This window comes from Rosa rugosa, chromosome 7 (assembly GCF_958449725.1).
Source record: "Rosa rugosa chromosome 7, drRosRugo1.1, whole genome shotgun sequence".
NCBI classification, from domain to species: domain Eukaryota; kingdom Viridiplantae; phylum Streptophyta; class Magnoliopsida; order Rosales; family Rosaceae; genus Rosa; species Rosa rugosa.
This window is the reverse complement of record NC_084826.1, coordinates 36244153-36268235: the sequence shown is the minus strand read 5'-3', so window position 1 is coordinate 36268235 and position 24083 is coordinate 36244153. Positions and strand designations below refer to the sequence as shown.

The 24083-nt window shown below is 39.1% G+C and overlaps 2 protein-coding genes across 6 annotated transcripts; one reads left to right on the top strand and one right to left on the bottom strand.

Annotated features, from left to right (window-relative positions):
- The first annotated feature begins 18293 nt into the window (after positions 1-18293).
- LOC133721078 (membrane steroid-binding protein 2-like) lies at positions 18294-19289 on the top strand. Its single transcript, XM_062147594.1, has 2 exons — positions 18294-18734; positions 18822-19289. The coding sequence occupies exons 1-2, from the start codon at positions 18400-18402 to the stop codon at positions 19060-19062; spliced, it is 576 nt and encodes a 191-aa protein (XP_062003578.1). The 5' UTR covers positions 18294-18399; the 3' UTR covers positions 19063-19289.
- A 435-nt stretch (positions 19290-19724) lies between these two features.
- On the bottom strand, positions 19725-23640 carry LOC133723634 (chaperone protein dnaJ 72). 5 transcript variants are annotated; one of them, XR_009853162.1, is made up of 5 exons: positions 23088-23640; positions 22747-22816; positions 21935-22047; positions 19951-20964; positions 19725-19860 (listed from the first exon to the last, which is right to left on the bottom strand). XR_009853162.1 is itself a non-coding variant. In XM_062150524.1 (3 exons), exons 1-3 carry the CDS (start codon positions 23468-23470, stop codon positions 21985-21987), a joined length of 516 nt encoding a protein of 171 aa, XP_062006508.1. In that variant the 5' UTR covers positions 23471-23639; the 3' UTR covers positions 21719-21984. The 5 variants fall into 5 exon arrangements, 1 of the variants encoding a protein (XP_062006508.1); XR_009853163.1 differs by having other exon boundaries at positions 20064-20964; XR_009853161.1 differs by having other exon boundaries at positions 19736-20200; positions 20620-20964.
- Positions 23641-24083: the final 443 nt, after the last annotated feature.

Sequence of the window (24083 nt, the reverse complement as noted above, 5' to 3'; positions counted from 1 at the left end):
CTTACAGGGATAAAGTATTTTCACATCGCATCGAAAAAAAATGTGACCATTACGAATCTTGGTCTTGAAATCTAATTCATATTTTTGGAGAATAATTCACGTGGATGTCTTTATGACTGCGTAATTTATATCTTCCCCCTTGTTTTATGTAGATGGTTGATCCAACTCGACCTGAGTTTGACATTTTGGACTCAGAAGGACTTGAGTACCACTGTTGGGTTTCCGATGTAGAAACTGCATTTGTGGCAAAAGACTACACCGCCACCATTACCGACCCCAAAGATGATGAACTATCTAATAAGGTGAAAGCAGATGCCTTAATGTTTCTGAGGCGACATATTGATCCTAGCCTACGCTGGGAGTACCTTCAGTTGAAGACACCCAAAGAATTGTGGGATGCCCTTAAGGGACGTTCTGGGAACATTCACGATACTTTGCTCCCAGGACTAGCTGTTCAGTGGAATGGAATCCGCTGCTTGACTATAAAAGGGTCAATGACTTCAACAAGGACATGTTGCGCTTAAAGGCACGTCTCAATTTCTGTGGAAGGGAAATCACAGAAGATGATATGATCTACAAGACTCTTTCCACCTTTCCTACTTCAGCGTTTATGCTAGCAGACAAGTATCGGCTGGAGTATGACAATAAAAGAATCACAACCTTCAATAAGTTGATCAGCCTACTGCAAGTGGTTGAGAGGCAAAATGAGGATCTCTTGAACAACAATGCTAGGTCCACTGGGACAAAGAAAATTTCGGAGGCTAATTATGGAAAAATAAAAGGTGGAAAGAACTCCAATGCAAAGGGGTTTGGACGTGTTGATCCCTAACCATGTGGCAACAATGCACCACGTGGAAAGGGACGTGGAGGTGATGGAAACAAGGTGCAAAAGGCACCTAAGAACCCTTCAGTCAAACAGGATAGAGTTGGCAATGAACCATGCTATAGGTGTGGAATCATTGGGCATTGGTACAAGAACTGCCAAGCAAGCAACATAGTTGCAGCCACTTACAAGAGATATAGGGAGTCTAAAGAACAAGAAACTCACTATATGGAAGAAGGAGACCATGACCCAGATATCAACCTCACAATTGCAGACCTCAATGGCAACAAGGAACTTGCCCAGTCAATGGATGCACTAGATTTTGACTGACCTGCTTTATCTATTTATTTTCCAAAGACAGATGTGAAGGCATAATGCCTCATTTTTAATTAGACTATTACTTGTTCTTAAAGTTTATTTCAATAATGGTTTGATGAATTAGATTTATGAACAAAGACCTTGATTTGATTATCGTTGGCTTATTAATAAATTTTGAATTTTATTCTGAAGCACTGAATTTATTCAAATTTATTTACTGCACATATTGACATGGTTCAAAATTGCACTATAAAGATGTAAAGCAATACATCTAGAAAAGGAAAAAATTATTTGGATGAAAAGATTATCATTCTACATAAATACAAATACTCTAAAGAATATGAGATACGCTCTGTATGCACCAAGAGCTAATCGAACCTTGTTAAGTATCAAAGATATTCGTGCCAACAGTTATCATGTAAAAACACACTGTGAGAATGGAACTGAATACTTTTTACCTCTAATGAATGTGGAAGGAAACACATTTTAGAGAAATTCATGAGTCAATCTAGTGGACTGTACCTCACTACGATTCGGATCATTGAATCCTAAATTGTCACCCATAATGAAATGTGGGACACTGACTCATACAGGCTTTGGCATGACCGCCTAGGGCACCCCGGTCGTGACATGATGATCCGTATTTTAAAAAAAAACTCATATGGACATCCCTTCTTTCGAGTGAAAAATAAAATGGGACAAAAATCCGCCACACTGCAAGGTGTCGGTCCTAGTACTGCTCAAATGCAGTCATTGCTTTCTGAAGTACCAGAAACATTACCTCCATCCCATTATGCCTCATTGAATATTTCAAAGGCACATCACTCGTTTTGCAAAGCCTGCTCTTTAGCAAAAACAGGATCGAGACCTCCCTATGCTAAAGATATAACATAAAACATTTCATTCTTACAAAGGATACAAGGAGATATCTGTGGACCTATCCATCCAGAATGCGAACCATTTTAAGTACTTCATGGTTCTAGTGGATACTTCGACACACTGGTCACATGTCGCTTTATTGTCCACAAGAAATGCTGCAAAACTCCTAGCACAGATTATACGTTTAAGGGCTCACCACCCTGATCACCCTATCAAGTCTATAAGGCTTGATAACGCTGGAGAGTTTACATCAAAAGCATTTGATGATTATTGCATGTCTATCAGGATCGATGTAGAGCATCCTCTACCCCATGTGCATACACAAAATGGTCTCGCAGAAGCCACCATCAAAAGACTATAGATGGTCGCTAGGGCAATTGGTTATGCTCACCATGCAACCTGCCTATATCTGCCTGGGGTTATGCAATATTGCACGCAGCTTTACTTATTCGTTTCAGACCCACTGCTAGCCAACCATTTTTTGCGTACCAATTGGTAACTGGATATGAGCCTGACATTTCACACTTACGCATATTTGGTTACGCAGTATATGTGCCTATTGCGCCCCCACAGCGCACCAAAATGGGTCCTCAGAGACGATTAAGTATTTATGTTGGATACGAATCCCCAACAATTATCTGCTATTTGGAAACCTTGACAGGCGATCTTTTTACCGCTAGATTTGCGGATTGTCACTTTGATGAGACAGTCTTCCCGTCGTTAGGGGGAGATAGGAAAAAGGATTTTCCAAGGGAACGACAGGAATTGTCGTGGTTTGTCCCCACTCTGTCTCATTTTGATCCCCGCACTTCACAAAGTGAAAGTGAAGTGAAAAGAATAATCGATCTTCAGAACGTAGCAGATTCGATGCCTGATGCGTTTACTGATATCGTAAAAGTGACGAGATCACATATACCAGCTGCAAATGTGCCTGCAAGGTTAGAAGTCCCCAACAAGGGGCACGGTGCCGCAGATAGAGGCACTGCAGCCACACTTAGTGGAGGTGTGGTTGAGGCCGTGGCTCCCCAAGGAAGAGGGGGAGGCCACTTGGTTCGATTGACACTCACCCAAGGAAGAAGAGGGCAAGTAAGGCACAAACCAATCATCAATGTATAGAATCCCTCTCATGAGATTGTCTCTGATTATAGTTATGTCCATGAATCAATACTGGAGGACGCTCCGATGTTTAAAATGATTCCAGAGAACAAAGAAATCTCAAAGAATTATGAGAGTGCGTATGAGTTGATAGAAAGATCTTCCATACACATTGATGATATATACTGTTGCTCAAGGAATCATAGAGCACGATGATATCGAACCACGCTCTGTTGCAAAATGTCAACAAAGAGCAGATTGGCCTAAATGGAAAGAAACAATCCAGGCAGAATTAGATTCTCTGACAAAAAGACAGGAATTTGGTCTGGTAGTGCTAACCCCACCAAGTGTAAATCTTGTAGGACATAAATGGGTCTTTGTCAGAAAGCGTAATGAGAAGAATGAAGTCCTGAGGTACAAGGCTCGCCTTGTGGCGCAAGGTTTCTCACAACGCCCTGGAATTGACTACGAGGAGACATACTCTCCCGTAATGGACGTTATAACGTTCCGCTACTTAGTTAGCTTAGTAATTTCCGCAGGACTGGAAATGCAGCTCATGGATGTGGTTACTACATATCTCTATGGGGATCTAGATTCAGAGATATATATGAAAGTGCCTGATGGCCTTACATTACCCAAGTCAAGTGACTCTAAACCACGGAGTGCGTTTGCAATTAAGTTGAAACGCTCACTTTACGGAATGAAACAATCCGGGCGGATGTGGTATACCCGTCTAAGTGACTACTTGATTGGGAAGGGATATAAGAACGATGAAGTATGCCCCTGCGTATTCATAAAGAAAGCAAGTTCCGGATTTGCAATTGTAGTTGTATATGTCGATGATATGAACATAATAAGTACTCTTGATGAAATAAGAGAAACCGCGAGCTACTTGAAATCCGAATTTGAGGTGAAGGATCTTGGGAAAACTCGATTCTATCTAGGCCTTGAACTAGAACACCGAGTTTGTGGAATACTAATCCACCAGTCTGCGTATGTCCAAAAGTCAGGCGATATAACATGGACAAAGCGCATCTTGCTAGCACTCCCATGATCGGTCGAATCTTGGATGCAAGGAAAGATCCATTTCGTCCAAAGGAAGATGACGAAGACGTGTTGGGAGCTGAAATTCCCTATCTAAGTGCAATAGGCGCATTATTGTACCTAGCCTAATGTACTCGACCAAACACTGCATTCTCTGTGAACTTTTTAGCTAGATTTAGCTCAGCGCCAACGCAGCGTCACTAGAATGGTATCAAGAACATTTTCGATACCTAAAAGGAACCATTGACTTAGGACTGTTCTTTCCCTACAGAGAGACAAGAGGGACTGCAGATGGAACTGCAATCCCTAAAGGAAATGTTGATGGCGAAAGCGCCACTCCCTACACCAAAACTCCAAATGACGTTTTGGTTGGTTTTGTTGATACTGAGTATCTCTCTGACCCACATAAAGGTCGTTCCCAAACTGGTTATGTATTTACCAGTGGGAACACGACGATATCTTGGAGATCAACCAAGCAAACCCTTGTGGCTACCTCCTCGAACCACTCAGAGATCATTACTCTACATGAGGCGGTTCGTGAGTGTGTATGGTTAAGAGCTATCATCACACATATTCGAGGGACTAGTGGTTTAATTGAGTTCTACCACTGAAGAGCCTACTTGCATTAATAAAGATAATGCAGCTTGCATCGAACAGATGAAGCTAGGGCATATCAAGGGTGATAATACAAAACACATATCACTAAAGTTTTCTACAATCAGCAACAACAGGCCCTCCTCAAGATTCAAGTGAATCAAGTAAGGTCTGAGAAGAATATGGCAGATTTGTTCACCAAATCATTGCCTAAGGCCATATTTCAGAAACATGTGAAAAACATAGGAATGTGAAGACTTTCCAAGCTCCCTTGATTAATGTAAGGATCAGGGGGAGGTGTAGACGTTAGGGGGAATCTAACACACACATGTCATCCTCAAATGTAAAAGGTGCGTTGTGCTCTTTTCCTTCGACCAAGGTGTATTTTTTATCCCACAGGGTTTTTATTGTTACTGGGCAAGGTTTTTAGTGAGGCAACAACTCATGCACCATTTCATCTTTGACTTGACACAAGGGGGAGTGTTAAAGGAAAAACACATTATGTGCCTTCGTCAAAGTGATTGACGAAGAGGGAATCAAGTAATTAGCAATCACCATCAATCAGCATGGATCAAAGACCAATCAATAGTTAATGTCATCATTGTAATTGATATTTCCGTTGTAATTCTCTCCCTATATAAAGGGACTATGAAATGAAATGAGTAGACCAATTCCAATTACATTTTACTTTTACAGTATTACATAATTTAGTTAGTAGGTTGTATATTGGGATTAGAGTGAGTGAGTTAGCATTCGAAAGCAAAAGTCTTAAATCTCTACAAGAGAGAGTCGCTTCACCGATTTCTATGGACTTTGTATTTCCTTATCCTTCATTTCTATTACCCACTCGCCCTTAGCCTCATTACAACCAAATAAAAGATCTCTTGATCTTGAATGTTGTAAGCTACCTAGCGGAGATGAGATCGAAGAGCAAGCATATGGCGACGCATGTTGTGAAATTGCTTTTGAGTGAAACACATATAGCCCCTAAACACTTAAGTGGTAATATTTAGTGAACCTATGTGAGTTTAGTGGGTTATATCGGGTCTTCTATGTGCCTATTTGATTATAGTGGATTGATTTGATACATGGATATCACATGCATATACTTGAACATCTATTACATGTGCATCTAGTAGAAAAGAATACTTCAATTCAGGGTTAATTTTATAATGCTATTCATCCCACAATGAGGGTATATATACAAGTACAAAGGAGTAGTCTAACTCTAATAGGAAACAATCTTTCCATAATTACAGGATATCCTAATTAAATAAAATCCTAATTACATACAGATTTACAGCGATTCTACACTCCCCCTCAAGTTGGTGCATAGATATCTATCATGCCCAACTTGTCAACTGAGCTGTCAAATACCTTCCTGGACACTCCTTTAGTAAGAACATCAGCTAATTGCTCCTCTGAGTTTACAAATGGAAAGCGAATAACCTTTCTGTCAAGATTTTCTTTAATAAAATGACGGTCAACCTCCACATGCTTTATTCTATCATGTTGAACTGGATTATGTGCAATCTCAATGGCAGCTGTATTATCACAATGCAAATCCATAGGCTTTTTAAGCTTGTAACCCAAGTCTTTCAAGACATTACGAATCCACAACATTTCACAGACTCCGTGTGCCATACCTCGGAACTCAGCTTCTGCACTTGATCTGGCAACAACTTTCTGCTTTTTGCTACGCCAAGTGACAAGGTTCCCTCCAACAAAAGTGAAGTACCCAGATGTAGAACGTCTGTCAGTTTTATCACCAGCCCAATCTGCAACTGTGTACCCAACAACTTCCAATTCATCTTTTTTCTGAAACAATAACCCTTTACCTGGCGCCATCTTCAAGTACTTCAAAATACGAAAGACTGCATCCATATGCTCTTTACTAGGACAATGCATAAATTGACTAACAACACTCACAGCATAAGCAATATCAGGTCTAGTATGTGAAAGATAAATCAACCTTCCTACAAGACGTTGATACCTCCCTTTGTCAGTTGGAACTTGATCAGGATAAATAGCAAGTCTGTGATTCATCTCAATGGCTGTCTCCATTGGTCTGCAGTCCAGCATCCCTGTTTCAGCAAGTAAATCAAGGACATACTTCCTTTGTGAAAGCAAAATCCCCTTCTTAGACCTTGCAACTTCAATACCCAGAAAATACTTTAGTTGTCCCAGATCCTTCATTTCAAACTCCTTTGACAGATACTTTTGCAATTCATTCCTCTCTTTCGGATCATCCCCTGTAACAATCATGTCATCAACATACACAATAAGAGATGTAATCTTACCATTCTTGCGTTTGATAAACAAGGTATGGTCAGAATTGCTCTGTCTGTACCCAAAGGCTTTCATGGATTTTGAAAATCTTCCAAACCAAGCTCTTGGAGACTGCTTCAGGCCATACAAAGACTTCTTCAATTTACACACCTTGCCAACGTCACTTGGGTAATTCTTAACACCTGGGGGCACATTCATGTACACTTCTTCCTCCAAATTCCCATTAAGAAACGCATTCTTCACATCAAACTGGTGCAAGGGCCAATCTTTGTTTGCTGCAAGTGAGATTAGAATCCGGACAGTATTAATCTTTGCCACAGGTGCAAAAGTCTCCTCATAATCAATCCCATAGCGTTGTGTATATCCTTTGGCAACCAACCTCGCCTTGTATCTATTAATAGTTCCATCTGCATTAAGCTTCACAGTAAATACCCAACGACACCCTACAGTCTTCTTTCCAACCGGCATAGGTACTAGCTCCCATGTTGCATTCTTTTGAAGAGCTTCCAATTCTTCATTCATCGCCTTTGTCCATTTTGGATCAGTCAATGCATCCTGCACGTTACTAGGAATAGATACAGTAGATAATTGATCAACAACAAGTGCATGTGACCCAGAAATCCTATGGTTAGACATAAAATTAGCTATAGGGTATTTAGCTTTGGCTTTGATATCTGGTTCATATTGTTTCTTAGGAATTCCCTTGGTAACCCTTTGTGATTTTCTAGGTTCGACACTTTCTAACCCAGAAGATTCATTAAAGTTTAGGGGTACCTGAGGAGGATCATTCTGACCGGGATCTTCAGTTGGTGATGCAGAAGGGGGAATATCTTGTGTGCGAGCTTCAGATACGTCTTGATTTTGATTCAAACTATCCAGAATAGTCGTCTCTTCTGTTTCGGAATTCACAACACTCTGTTCGGCAGTTACATTTTCTGTTTCGGAATTCGCAACACTTCTTTCGGCAGTCGCATTGTCTATTTCGGAATTCATAATGCTCTGTTCGGCAACTGCATTTTCTGTTTCCAAATTTCTACCCTCAAATTATATCCTCCAAATTTTCCAAGTCTTCAAAGACATCAAAATCAATAATAGAATGTTAAATAGCAACAAGCGTGGCCAGTGGCCCACCATTGTACCGATACTGTCCCAACTTAACCACCCGATAGGTGTTGGGTTTTAATTACAAAAGGCCTCGGTTGATAAGATATGCTGCTGATTTCACTGCTTCTCCCCAATAGGACCGAGGTACATTCATTCCAAACAAGGAAGCACGAACAACTTCCATCAACTGCCTGTTCTTCCGTTCTGCTAAACCATTCTGTTGAGGAGTATAAGAATTGGAGGTTTGATGACGAATTCCATGTGACCGGCAAAACTCAATCATAGGGCCATTCACAAACTCTCCACCATTGTCAGACTGAAACACTCTGATGGATTGTTGATACTGAGTTGCCACCATTTTGTGAAATTCGGTAAACATTCCAAATACATCACTCTTATTCTTCAGTAATGACACCCATGTCATGCGAGTGCAATCATCAATAAACGTTACAAAATATCGAGCTCCAGAAAGAGAAGGAATTTTTGCAGGACCCCAGACATCAGAGTGAATCTTCATAAAAGGAACAGGACTTTTATTAAGACTTGGTGAATATGAAATACGGTGACTCTTGGCCAGTTCACAAATGTCACAGTGGAAATCCAAATCACTAACAACTGAAAACAATTGAGGTTGCAGCTTCTTAAGATAACGAAAGGATAGATGACCTAAACGGTGATGCCATAACCATACAGCTTCCTTCGCATTCTCTACCCCGTTGATTTGATTAGCTTGTCCCAAAAGATGCTTCTGTTTCTTTCCAGTCTCTGTCAGATCCAGATAGTATAATTTCCCCCTTCTAACACCATAACCAAGAATCCGTCGAGTCAGAATGTCCTGAAACACACAGAAAGACGGATAGAAGGTCACAATACATGCAAGAGCTAAAATAATTTGACCAACAGACAGGAGATTATAGGCTAGTGATGGAACAACTAGGACAGATTCAAGGGTTAAGGTATCAGATAAAGCAATAGAACCTTCTCCGATGACTGGAGTTGGAGTACCATCAGCAGTAGAGACAACGTCTTGAGGGGAACGTCTAAGGTTTTTCACAAGACTTGGGTCATTGGTTATATGGTCAGATGCACCTGTATCAATTATCCATGTACTATTAAAAGTAACCTTACCCTTCATACCTGACTGCGCTACATTAGCGGAGGCATTGTCTAGGTAAACTTCCTCTGTAGTAGCAACAGCGGCCTTGCCCAGATTCTTTCGCGGTTTCTTGGTGAAGTCCCACCAATCAGGGTAACCAATCACTTCATAGCACCGCTCCTTGCTATGACCTAATTCCCCACAGATAATGCACCTTTTGTTTGCATATGGATTTGGTTTACCCAGAAGACGGCGTGGAGAAGGTCCTGAGAAGCCTGGAGGAGGACCCTGTTTGCGTTGAGCCATAACAGAAAATTCGGTAGTCACCGAATGCCCAATAGCCTGTTTCTCTGATTGCATCATTGAGGAATTCATGATTTTCGCAGGTTTGGATTTTCAAGGGTTTCAAGATGGATATGAATGTTTTGGAAAAGAAATTTTTTTTTTCTTTTTCTTTTTTTTCGAAAAAAGGTAGGGTGATGGTGGTTTGAAATTCAGGATGGTTTGATTTCAATGGTGGTGGTACGCAGCGGTTTGTGGTGTTTTTCAGGATTCAAAGGATGCAGCGCAAGTTCAAAGGATTGAACCTGCTCTGATACCAAGTAGAAAAGAATACTTCAATTTAGGGTTAATTTTATAATGCTATTCATCCCACAATGAGGGTATATATACAAGTACAAAGGAGTAGTCTAACTCTAATAGGAAACAATCTTTCCATAATTACAGGATATCCTAATTAAATAAAATCCTAATTACATACAGATTTACAGCGATTCTACACATCTTAATTGCCTTACAAATTCAAAAATCTTATGTTGTGCTTACATCTACTTCATGGTCATACACATAATTAGTTCTCCGACCGTTATAGTTGGAAAGGCTAATACCGCATTTTAGTTATGTTTGTGAGTTAGTAGGTTTTCAAATTAGATTTCATTTAGTTTGCTTGAGGACAAACAAAGTTCAAGTGTGGGGGTGTGATTACACGCATTCCGATGCATGTAATTGTATCTAAAACACGATATTTAGGCTAATCTTCAAGTCAATTAATCTGTAATTAATCTATTTTTATTTATTTTGTAGTAAATAAGCGGAGTTGTGAATTTCGGAAGAAGTTGTGCAAAAATGGAGCAACTTGGAGTTTCTGACAAAAAGACAAAATAGCCGACGCGGGTCAACCGTAGTCAAAGCCATAAAGTGAGTAGAATCTAATCGCCTCTGATAATTTGTGCGGAAGTGCATTGAGAAGAGAAAGAAAAAGAAAAAGAAAAAGAGAGATTTAAAAAAAAAAAAAAATCAATTACATCAACATGATATCATGGTGACGTCATCCATTCTTTCTTTCCTCACGTGCTACGCACACAACCTTAATTCCTTATCATCATTTTTTTATTCTCACGCACAGCCATACAAATAACCCATCTTCTTTCTCTTCACTCTACACACCACGACCAGCCACACATTAATTCCAAGGCCCATCTTCCTCTTTCATATATATAGACCGAACAATCCTACAGCCGCACTCCACCATTCCCTATCTTCTCATCTTTTCTTCTCCTCACCAAGAATCACACCACCTCACCCAAATTCCATCTTCTCATCTTTTCTTCTCCTCACCAAGAATCACAACACCTCACCAAAAATTCCATCTTCTCTCTCATTCTCTCTCTTCCCAATTTATTATTCTCCACCATTTTCCAAAGAAAATCAAGAGGCTTTTACTACCCACACCATCAATTGCTCATCAACACAAAGAGATTTTACTTTTGGTAAAAAGTAGGGGCTTAATTTCAAGTTGGGTTCATGTTTGCTTATAGCAAATTGTGAGCCTAGCTTGTGTTCCATCTCTCCTATATCATTTCTCTTAATTTCTTATGTATTTGATGATGTATTTGATAATGGGTTGTGAGTAGTTTAATTTTGGGAGTTAGGGTTGTGAAGCCCTAACTCATCTTGTATAAATATTTATGTTTTACTTTTAATAAATGCAATTTCCATTGTGTATGCTTTAAATCCGAATTTATTGGTCCTTAGAAGCATGTTTCTAGGCTTTGTCAACCTTTGAAATTATGTTGTGGGCAATTGTGATGAATAGATTGATAAATTGACAACTTATTAGTCTTGTGGCATCTAGGTTTAAGTGTGGTGACCATTAGCTAGCTTAATTGTAGCTAAGTTTGCTTAGGTCTCTATTATCTTGCTCTCTAGGCCTCTAATTTTAGATATTGCGACCTTAATTAACCGGCATAACGCCCAAATTAGAGAGTTGATTGTGGTCTTAACCGGCATAATCCATACACCGAAAGAATAATTGATTTAGTAGCCTTGACTGGTACTAGATACGGGACTTAACACATATAGGAAATGCATGCATTTGTGAAATTGGCATCGATATTTGCAAGATAGTGTGAATCACCCGACACTCCCATGTTCCCATTAATTTGAAATCCAAATTTAATTTCTTGCTTGATAATTAGTTGTTTGCATTTAATTTTGTTAATTCCCAATTCAAAACTTTATTTTACTTGTGAATATTATCAAAAAAAGGTTAAAAATGAAATGGTTGTGTATAATATTTTTACACAACCATTTCATTTTACTTTATTTTATTTTTAGTTTTATTTTTCATTGTATGCTTTTAAGTTATTCTAGCGCCAATTACCTCAGTTAGGTCCAACACCTAATCCCTGAGGTATGGTAACTAAGGTCTAAATACTTCTCTTACTTGACATGATTCGTATGCTTGCGAGAGTATATGCATCAAGTCACTTCTCCCTTGAAATTTTGAATGTGTCTCAATATGAAAGAGAAATTGGCTGGGCAGTTAAGAAAAGGGCATAAAGGTCAACTAAATTATCAAAAAAAGGTTAAAAATGAAATGATTGTGTATTAGGAAACAGATATTAACAATGTTTTGGATAAGGGGGAAAATAAAAAAATCTAATGGAAAGGGGGAACAAGGACCCTAGAATTAGGGTAAAAGGACAAAACCCCTAATGATTTTGTTTAATTGATAGGGAAGCAATTCCCAACTCATTATAAGAATGAGTTGACAAAAGTTGCTTACGTTTTTTTTTTTTCTGTATCCTTATTTGTCTTTCATATGAGTTGACAAATTTAATAACAATTGAAAAAATATGGAGGTCCAAATATTAAATTTGGAGATCCAACTAAAACCACCTTTTTAACCCTTAACACTTTGACAAAAAAGATATCAACCCTAAAATTAAGAATGATGCTCACTCTCACCCAAACCACATTTGTTTTGCAAAAAGACAAAAATGCCCCTCACATGTTAACTAAGTTAACGGAAAAATTGGATAGAAAGTCTAAAAGTTAAAGTTGGTTATGAATTGGCAACGATTACAAAAGTGAGGGTGTAAATAATCAAAATTAAAATGTGTTGCGGTAAATTGGCATCCATAGAAAAACTTGGGGGATAATTTAGCTATTTTTTCTTAAAATAACTTCATTTGTTACAAAAATTTAAGAAAACTCCATCCAGCTCTCTAAACACTAATTCCTACTAACAAATTAAAGAGTTTCTAGTACCAGTTCAATTGGTGAGCCGTGGCTTGTTGGTTAGCTAGCCTAACTAACACTGTGGAAATCATAAGTTCAAATCTCACTGACTGAATGGGGTGGGGTGGGGAGTTACATTGTTATCCAGATTTTTTGTTTTTTTTTTTTTTTTCAAGGTTCATTTTATAACAAATAAATATTTTTTGAATGGACAAATAAATATTGGGGCTGTGACCAATTACCCATTTTTAGCCCAAAAAATGCCCACTTACTCCACCAAGAGTTTTTTAACCCCATTTACCCAATCTTACATCTATTGACATTTTAGCCCCTGTTAATTAAATTAAAACCCATCCATCTCTTATCAGTCTCTCTCTCCTTCCCAAACTCTCTCTCTCCCCCCCCCCCCGATCTCCACCTCCACTCTCTCTCTCTCTCTCTCTCTCTCTCTCTCTCTCTCTCTCTCTCTCTCCTCCCCATGATCTCCACCTCCGGTCTGTCTCTCTCTCTCTGATCGCCGCGCCGGAGATGCAGTCCAAATCTGAACACGACGATGAAGCTCCAGTCGGCGATCCAACGTTCTCGTCGCCGTTCGATTGATCGGCGATCCAGCCACTCCAACGTCCTCGTCGCAGTTCATCGGCAATGTGTCTACTGCCCCTAACGCTGCCCCTAAACCCTAAACTTAACACGAAGACATTATTTGGGGGCAGTAATGTGTCTACTGCCCCCCACTAAACCATTATTACTGCCCCCCACTAAACCATTAAAACTTGCCCCAGTTTTGTGAAGGGTTCTGACTTCGTATGAAGACATTATTTGGGGGCAGTAATGTGTCTACTGCCCCCCACTAAACCATTAAAACTTGCACCAGTTAAGTGAAGGGTTCTGACTTCGTATGAAGACATTATTTGGGGGCAGTAATGTGTCTACTGCCCCCCACTAAACCATTAAAACTTGCACCAGTTTCAAGGATTCACAGTGTATTGCACTTTATCACAAACAAATCAACAAGAGATGATTACTGTCTCCTAAGAAAGACATTATTGGGTGGCACTAATGTGTCTACTGCCCCCCAATAGACCATCAAACATTACACCGCTTCCTATGTTTCGCAGATTATACAAGTTATTCACACTCAAAACAACAGATAATGTCTAAAAACCCACATTATGAGGGTCAATATTCTGTCTACTGCCCCCCACTAGACTGACACAAACAACACAATTTTTTTCATTTATCAACTACTGCAATTTAACACTACATTTGCTTTGGAATAGCAGTTTTCAGTCCGTCAATAAATAAAGCAGTCATCATTGGCCCCCAATACAAAGTCTACTGGGGGGCACTAATGTTACAACTTTTATGGTTATGACTGCACAATAGCAGATAGCCATTTTCAGTCCGTCGTCGATTCTGTCACGCCCCGAATTTTGAATAATAAATTCAAATCCGAAACATGAATAATTACAATTACAAAATCCAAATCTCGAAACTTCGAGTTCATTATTACAATTCACTCTCACAAGCAATATTGTAAAGCTCAAATGAGCATAACACACCTCACAACGTACAATTGCTGTAAAACTCTAACAATTGCTCTAACCGCACGATCACCGTCCTGGTTCTCCTGTCCTGTAGGATTACCCGCTACACAATTTGAATAGTGTACCGGGAGTTGCAACAACACAAAACCCGGTAAGCTTTTTACAGCCAGTATGAGTAAACAAGAAGAACTGTTGATTTAATAAAATACATTTCCTTTAACTCAAGTATAGAAATGTAGAAACATCACAATTACAATGATCACCACAAAACCACTTCACTTTCTCACTCTCATATATATATAAATATATATATATATATATATAAATATTATACACTTATGAGTCACTCCCCGTTACCCTCATAAGGTCACTCAACATTTGGCAGACAGACTAGAGCTCTAACTGATCGTTTCCACCTACCCGGCGCGAGGGCGTGGTTCACGATTTAATGCTATTAGTTTCCACCTACCCGGTACAAGGGCGTGGTTCACTAATAGATGCCATGGTCACCCCCGTGACCTATTGATCTCCACAGATCAATATATCTCAACAAATCAACAATTTATTGTTTCTCAACAATAAATTTAATACCTCTCACAATATTGTTGCTTTTCAACAATAAACTCAACACAACCATAACAGTACATAATATTCACAATTTCAACAATACATATTATTTCACATAAATAATATATATATAGATAGACATTCACACAGGAATGCCTATTAATACCAACTATAGTTCATATGATTGCAACAAAATAAAGCAATTAATTGTATTGGGTTCGTAATATGAACCACGTGAGGTTTACTCACCTCGATATTCCCGCTGCGTCTTCAATTCAACACAATACACACCGAAATCTTTCACCCAAGGGAGACCGTCAATCACCTAATCACACATGACCTTATTTTAGCCAATAACTCAAAAACATACTCAAACGACAATCCAACGGTCGGATCGAAATTAAATGATGATCCAACGGTCGGATCCTCACGGATCGCCTTTAGGATCACCCTCCAAAAATCATCACGAAGATCCAACGGTCGGATCTTCCTGAATCGTCCTTACTAACATCTTCACAAATTTATACAAAAATCCGACGGACGGATTCTCACGAATCGCCTTCCGAATCACCATTTCTCAATTATACGAAGATCCAACGGTCGGATCTTCGCCCATGACCACACAAAGCCACTGGGACAGTCATAAGATCATCATATCAAAACTACAAGTCCATCTGACGGTCCTAACTTCACATATCACGAATCAAACGATCGAAATCGATCGAAACGTAAAAATTCATAACTTAATCATATGATATCCAAAAATTGCGTATAATATATCAAAATGATCGTATTGAAATATAGAATCTGAAAATGTACAGAAACCATATTTTTGATCCCCGGAGGTGGCCGGAAAGGGCCGCCGGAGTTAGTGGCAGAGCCGCCGCCGACCACCACCAATGGTGTCGGGGCCGGGCTGCTCTTCTTCCTCTCATCATGCTTAACAACTTTCATAACTAGCACGAAGTCTGAAAATGACCGGAAGGGGTCGAAAATTACCTTGAACTGTATGAAGGTGGCCGGAATTTTCCAGAAACCGGCGAGAAACTGCAGAAAACGGCGAGCTCCAATTCGACGTAAAAACGTCAATTTAAGGCTTCGATTCCTTCTTAAGAGTTGTTAAGAAACTCAAGAAGAACTCACTGGTTCAAGAATCACAGAAAAATATGGTCTGTAGCTCGAGATATACCGATCGAAAGCTTCGGTGGTCGGAAAAATTCCAGAATCCGGCGAGCTTGAGTTTCGACGTAAAAACTTCAACGAAACGCTTCGATTCCTTCTGGAGAGTTTTTCAGAACTTCAAGGTGAGCTCACTGGTTCAAGAATCACTCAAAAATACGTCCTGTAGCTCGAGATATTTGGATCGATAGCTCCGGTTTCGTTCTTGGCGGGGTTGACTTGTAGTTGCTGCTACGGGATGCGCCGCCGTGCAAGGCTGCTTCTGGGGGCTTCAGAAGGTTGAGGCGAATCCAATGAGACAAGAATCAAGAGATATGGTAACCTGTAGCTCAAGATATTGAGATTGAACCAAAACGAGCTCAAACAGAAACCGACTCCTCCGCCGCCGCTGCTGGCCGTCTTACGGTACGAGGCTGCCACTGGCAGCTGCGCAAGGTCAAGGTGAAGGTATGGGAAGTGGTCTGAGGTTGATTGATGGTCTATGGAGCAAGAACAAGCTTTGGAGAAAATGCTCTGTTTCTTTGAGTGTTTTCGGATGAGAATGAGAATTGTTTTTGAGTTTAGTCGACTCAACAAGGCCAAACAGCATTATACAATGCTTAATCATGTAAGTAAAGCACCGATAATTAATTAAAGTAAAGCACTATCAATCAACTAAATTAAAGCATCGGAAATCAACTAAAGTAAAGCAATGGCAATCATGTTTTTGCTTTGATAAAAATGAGGTTATTACAGATTCCTTCAGAAGGTCAACCCCGGCCTCGCCGAGCTTCTCAGCGACGAGGACCGTCGGCTTGGCGTCGAGCCTGGCAGCGGAGAGCACGACGACGAGTTTCGGCGCGGCGATGGCTAGAGCAGGCGTCGTGGGCGACCTGCCGGAGGGATGGAGGGAGGGAGAGAGAGATCCGACGTCTTCTGGAGAGAGAGAGAGAGAGAGAGAGAGAGAGAGAGAGAGAGAGAGAGAGAGAGAGAGAGAAATCGGTGAGGGGGGAGGAGAGAGAAATCTGTGAGGGGGAGAGAGAGAGAGAGAGAGAAACTGAGAGTAGAGAGATTGAAGGAGAGGGCAAAAAAGTCCCAAAAATTAATAAAAAGAATTAATTGGGTAAAGGGGAAATAATCCCTTAGAGTGTTTTGGGTAAATGGGGTTTAAAAACTCTTAGTCGGGCAAGTGGGCACATTTTAAGCTAAAATTGGGTAAATGAGCATTTTCCCTTAAATATTTATGTTTAGCATATTATATATTTTTATCTCGATTGCTGTTTCTAGTTGTTCTGCACTTTTAAACTCACATTGGGTGTGTGTGTTTGGTGGGGTGGTAAGGCTTTGGTCTCATATATAAGAGGTCAGGAGTTCGAGCCCCATCAAGGGTGGAAATGGGGTGGGGTTTTTTTTTTTTTTAAAAAAAAAAAAAAAAAAAAAAAAACTCACACAACCTAGAACCATGCATTTCCTCATTGATTTACCTTAAATGTAAATCCAACGGTGGAAAACAAAATAATTAAACTTAAAAATAATTCTTTTTAGCTTGAATTTATATCCAATGGTTGTTAATTTAGAATCCTATTGAGAGCTGCTTCTTGTTCTTGTTCTTGTTCTTGTTCTTTTTTTTCTTTTTTTTTGGTGAAGAGCTTCTTCATTTTTTGAGTAAGAAAGAATCCATCAAAATCTCTTGGAAAATGGTTGGATTGTTTTTGAGTTTTGATATGTATAAAAAGCACTATAAAATCCTTCAAAATCCAGCATTTAATGAAATCCTTAAAAATCCGTATACTTTTGAATATCTGCAGATTTGAATGGATAATTTTAAATCTCAATTGAATACATTAAGATTTTAAAGGATTGTTTAAAATCTCAATTGAATACCCATAGATTTTCAAAATACAAAAAAATCTTGTAGACTCTTAAATGAATACACCCCTTAATGTAAAAAGAAGTAAGGAAAGAAAGAAAGATCGAAAGAAAAAAAATACTTCCTTGCTCAGTAAGAAATTATTTCAATTTATCCGACTTCCAGTTTCTGGGCAAATGGATCAAACATTCACTAAGAGCAAGATCTTACCTGAACCCCATCTCCGCCGTCCCCCTCTCATCGTCATCAAAGGCCGCGCATTCCTTCTCCTCCCACGATTTCTTGGCCTGCTCCGAGGTCGGGTCCCAAGTATGGGATTTTACGGATTTGGTCCTTTTTTTCTAAGCCTAATAGGAAAATATAAAAACGCGGGTGGGTGGGTAGGTGAGCCTGAGACTACCAACCGCCAATAGGATATTAGGAAGGAGAAGAGAGAGAGAGGGAGGGGGAGAGAGAGAGAGAGAGAGAAGGAGGGGGAGATCAGAATTGATTGATGGGGATATACGAGGTGGTGATGGAGGAGATAACGGTGTACACGGGGCTATCACCGGCGGCGTTTTTCACAATCGCTGGGATGATGGTCGTCGTTTACAGATATGTTACCGGAATGTTTGTGGCTCCCGAAGATTACAACAAGCCTCCGGTGGTGAGTAGTGCTAATTCGGAATTGGCGAACAAGTATTTCAATCCCACGACCGCCACGACACCAAGCTCAATCCAAGTCGGGGATATGACGGAGCAAGAGCTTAGAGGATATGATGGGTCTGACCCCAATAAGCCCCTTCTCATGGCCATCAAAGCTCAGATCTACGACGTCTCCTCCTCCAGGTACTACTTGCTTGATTATCTCTCTCTATTTCTTTCTTTATACCCAGATCGAAATATAATTTGATTGCTTGGCTGGAATTGAAGCAGGAACTTCTATGGTCCTGGTGGACCGTATGCAATGTTTGCTGGAAGGGATGCTAGCAGAGCCTTGGCTCTTCTGTCTTTCAAACCCCAAGACATAAACGGAAACATCGATGGTCTCGGTCCCGACGAGCTTCAGATTTTACAGGACTGGGAAGATAAATTCGTTGAAAAATATCTCAAGGTTGGACGGCTGCTTAACCGTGATCCTGTGCCACAACCAACACAAGAGACTAGACAAACTTGAGATCAAATTCTGACTCGACTTGCAAAGACTTGTTGATGGCATCTCATCTGGACCATGATATGAAATATAACTCGCTATTCTTTGTGCATGTTTCAATTTTGTGTCTTTTCTCCTTGCTGCTGCTTGTCAACATACATACAGCTTGTCTTGAATCACCAGAGTCCGCTCATATTATGTACCAATTGTAGTTGCAGACTCAAAACTAGTATTCCACTTATTGTCTTCAATCTCCACTGCTGAATCTACCGACTCTGTTTCATAATTTTCCCTACTGACTCCCAACGTTTCGACCCAAGTTAAAAGCATGCACTCACAACAACATTTTAACCTGTAAGAGTTGATCGAGTTAACGCTTTTAAACTTCTGGCTCTTTCAGTAATCACAATGCTATTCCAATGGGTCCTGTCATTGGAGTTTCCACTACCATTCTGGGTAATGAAAGCAAGAAAATGGAGAATGAGATAGAGAATTTTTAAATTTTTACATTTGAGTTTCCACTTCCATTCTGTGTAATGAATGAAAACAAGAATTTTAGGAATTTCCTAAAGTGGAGAATGAGATAGAGAATTTTTAAATTTTTAACTTAAAACATGACAGTGACGAGGAAACAAATTAGGAGTTGTCCTGCAGTAAGGAATGCCCTGGGGACAATATCTCTGTCCCCAGAACCACAGAGATATTGTCCCCAGGGCATTCCTTGCTGCTGCTAACACTGCCTATCAAATCATCTTGCAATAAATAACCATCCTCCCTCTTTTTCTATTTTGGTTGTAGTACGTCCCAACTCAAGAAGGCCATCTGCAGTAAAATTGGCTTCATTAAAAATGTGGCATACCTGGAAATGCATACGCTACTTAAGGCGGAAAATGAGAGTAAAAATGAAATTACCCATGCCACTGAAGTTTTCTCCTTGGAATTTTGTGCTCTCAAGTATGATTCTTAAAGAAGGAAAAAAAAAAAAAACAAGAAAAACAAAAAAAACAAAATTGGTTTCTTTTTACCAAGTGATATAACTTTTCTTCTACAAAGTGACATAATTTCTGTTTCCGCACCGACTCCAAACTCATCAGCCAAAGCCAAATGGATGAATTCACAGCCAAATGTTAGCAGCGTGCAAGACAAATCCTGATGTGGAATTCTAGAATTCACCATTAACAAATAAAAAAATTAAAAAAATTAAGAAGATAAGATAAAAAATAAAATAAAATAAAATAAAAAGAAGATTAAGATAAAAAAATAAAATAAAAAGGTAAAGCAGATTAAGATAAAAGGCAGATTAATTTTCAGATCCCTAGTGTTTCAACTGAAAATATGAGCAGTATGAACTATCTAACTTGTTATAAATTGGCCAAGCAGCATATATTGCCATCACAATGTTGTTTAGTACTAGCTCATCTTTAATCAGTTACAATGAGATTCATTAATCAGTTGGAACCTTTAAACTGTAATACAAAATTATTAGGGGAAACTGTAATACAATGAGATTCATTAATCACATGGAAATTTTTGTTTGCTAACCAATACGAAGAAAATAAAGATATGGAGAAGGGCATATACCTGAGAGCCCCCATTGCCCATAAAAAGGAGCCAGAGAAAATGGCGGGCTCATTCCAGTAATCCAATAATTATTTCAATTGGAATACTAAACACTGAAAACAGAGGTCACAGCATCTTCCATTTCTGGTCTTCTTTAACAAACTGATAGAAAACCTCAAAGGGGAATACCAATCTAGCTAAAAGCACTCTGGCTAACTGCTTTTATTCTCCCCATTGCTGTATCAAATATACTCCAAAGGCACCACCTTAGTGGAATCCACAGACAAATTCTCTAGCTGAGCAGTAAACTCAACAATGGCTCCAATTGCAGAAATATCACTTACAAAATACTTACACTAGTCACCACTGCAAATTCAGGAGACATGACCGATCAATTTTTTTAAATTTTGTATATGTTTATGACATTTGATCTCCACCCAATTAAATGATTTTTTTTCTTTTCCACCTCCAACACCTTGCTCATTAAAGTTGGGTAAACTTAAATCGGTGATCATCAATCCTATCACAATTTTAATAACATTACACACAATTTGCACCACTACAACATATATGGGTATGAGCTAGACATCAGGAGAATGAAATGGAGATCTGGTAAGCAAAAATGGAGCTAACCTCCTCCGATGATAAAAATTTCAAGACTTTGAAGGTAACTCTAATTTCTTATCTAGAGCTTACCAAATTCTATTCGTTCTGGAAACCAATCAAGCACATATTTTCCAAGATGTTATCCTCACCAATAACTATTAAATACACACAAAGCATACAAAAATGACTACAATGAACTTTACATATTCAAGAGAAACAAATTCTAATTATTACAAGTAAACCTAGCAAGGTTTTCCAGGATCTATGGTAACCCATCAACAAAAAACTGAGAGTAATATTTAATAAATACTACATCAGATAATTCACCTTCATGATTCAATGTTGTAAAAACTACAATTAGTTGACTTTTTTTTTTTTTTTTTATTCATAAAGTTTATTGTTTCAATTTTGTCCCCAAGTTTACTGTACTTGCTTTACTTGTGTGGATATTGGGTAATGTATATATTGATTGATGAAGAAGAATTACTGCCATATAACTTAATAAGCTGAAAGGTGAAGTCTTTAAGTATTGTAATCTTTCATCATGAACAAGATACATTATTCATCATAAGAAAAAAACAAAAAATATTTACAAACTGGGAAAAAAAAAAAAACAATAATGAATCAAATGATAGTGAGGTATACAAGTGATTTATCAGTGACATACTCTATCTTCATAAACTAATAAGAACTCTATGCTTCTATGTGCACATATATGTGTTGATCTGACCTAGAGGCATTCAAATATGATTAGCCGAAGGCAAACACAGTGACCACCTCCTACAGCTTCTCTTTATGTGCTTTGGCCTTTTCAACAGATTCCATCGCTTCTTCAAATGATTTCTGAATGAAAATGAAAAGCTTGTCAGTGACACAATGTTGAATAACATCAATCCGATGATTCTATCCCTGGCTTGAGTCAAAATATGATCAAAGTAGGACATTCCTCAACGAAGTAAAACACTTTAATAAAGGCAATTGGAAATTAAAAAAAAAAAAGAGAAACTTCTAGAAGGCATCTCCGGTTCTCCAAACTAACTGGAAGAGAAACCAGTCTAAAGAAGTTCATGTGTATGCTAGCCAGAATTAAGATCAAATAAACTTATTTGTATATCTGTACTTTAACTTTTGGTTAATGTATTTTAGATTGCAGAATCAACTTTTATGCAAACAGCATACTACATGACAGTTTTGAAACTTGATGCCATTGGTAGGGAAGTAGGAAGAAATCATGTATCACCCATTCTGAATGATACCTTCCTTGTTTTGTGCATTTGCAATTATTCCCAATGATAACAGCAGAAAGGCAAGAATATAATGTAGAGCATGCAAGAAACAGTACGAGCATAAGCATCCACAAAAAATGGCAAAAGTAGCAATGATATACATAACTAGTCCAGTTATTGTCCAATAAGGATTAATAAGCGTTCTGGGTTCTGCTTTATATGTTCTGTGCATGTCACAGGTCCAGAGGATTGTAAGTTTAAAGTATGAAGTGAAAAACAAAAAACCCTGGAGACAGGAAAAGAGCAAGTAAGGTACCCCAGAATTACGTATCTTCCATAAGGCATCCCATCCCATATTAACGACGCCCACGCCACCTAATAGAGCCCTGCATAAAATCCATCTACCAATAAGACATGAAAAGGAAGCATAAACCTACTCATAATCTTGTTACATTTCTTAGCAAGAAGCTGAATTAAAGTAATAGAATGTTCACATGATAAGGTAACACAGATACAAAACAAGCTGAAGCCAGTCATCCGGGCCAAGTAGTTAATCAGTCAGATTGTAAAAAGCAATATGAGGTTTATGTATGATCAGATTCATAGAAATTAAGTTGGGAATGGCAGAATAGATAAGAGAGAGGAGAGGATAGGCACCCTGCGACGGAGACGTTGAGAAGGAAGGCACGCGTGGTGACATAGCGAAGCAGACTGTCAAAGCTGGAGGGTGTAGAAGCAGAAGCATAATTGCGGTTATTTCTACTATAACCGTAACCGTAACCGGAGGAGGAGGAGGAGGTTCGGGAATAGGAAGCGGATGAGGTTCGGAAATTGTAGTCGGCGCGCTTGCGATCGTCGATGAGGACCTGATAGGCTTCGGAGGCCTGCTTGAATCGGAGGGTGGCGGTGTCCCTCACCGCCTTAGAAGAATGGGAATGCTTGTCTGGGTGCAGCTTCACCGCCAGCTTCCTGAACGCCTCTTTAATTTCTTCTTTGCTCGCATTCCTTGTCAGACCCAATACCGAGTAGTGATCACCCATCTCTCTCTCTCTCTCTCTCTCTCTCTCTCTCTCTCGCTCTTCAATTCCCAATTTCCGATTGATTCAAGACCCACAAATCCATTCTTTCATCATGCCAACAAACGTTTCTTCAACTTCGTGGCGCTCTCATAGCCGCTTCCTTTCATTTTCATTTGCTCTTCGGTTTTTTTTTTTTTTTCATTCTTTTGTTGGTACAAACTAGTGAACTGCAAACAAAACTTCCTTTCCTTTACAGCTCCGGATTTACGTTTTCATTAAATAAAAAGGAAATTGGTCCGTACAGTACCTGAACTTTTCCTTCTTATAACTTTTGGTATCTGAACTTACAAAAATATCAATACGGTACATGAAGTTTTTTGCCCGACCGAGGATTGGTACATATGGTCGTTAGCTCCGTTACAGAGGTAGACACGAGAAAATTAATAAAATTTAGAAAATTCCTGAAGCTACACGTGGACTCTATGTCGTCGAACTAGAGTAGTCCGTGAAAGTGACGTACGTCAGAAAATGTAAACCTTTGGCGTAAGTACAAGAAAGAGAGCACTAATTATCGTTAATTGGTTATGATTTAAATATTAAATTAGGCCAATTAAATGGGTCAATTAATGTGATT

Excerpts from the sequence above, each read along its gene's own strand:
- LOC133723634 (XM_062150524.1), bottom strand. The coding sequence starts at position 23,470 with ATGGGTGATCACTACTCGGTATTGGGTCTGACAAGGAATGCGAGCAAA. Across the intron at positions 22,817-23,087 it reads CTCAACGTCTCCGTCGCAGG|GGCTCTATTAGGTGGCGTGG; the intron begins GTGCCTATCCTC and ends GATTTTATGCAG. Across the intron at positions 22,048-22,746 it reads GGAAGATACGTAATTCTGGG|AAATCATTTGAAGAAGCGAT; the intron begins GTACCTTACTTG and ends ATTTTCATTCAG.
- LOC133721078 (XM_062147594.1), top strand. The coding sequence starts at position 18,400 with ATGGGGATATACGAGGTGGTGATGGAGGAGATAACGGTGTACACGGGG. Across the intron at positions 18,735-18,821 it reads TACGACGTCTCCTCCTCCAG|GAACTTCTATGGTCCTGGTG; the intron begins GTACTACTTGCT and ends GAATTGAAGCAG.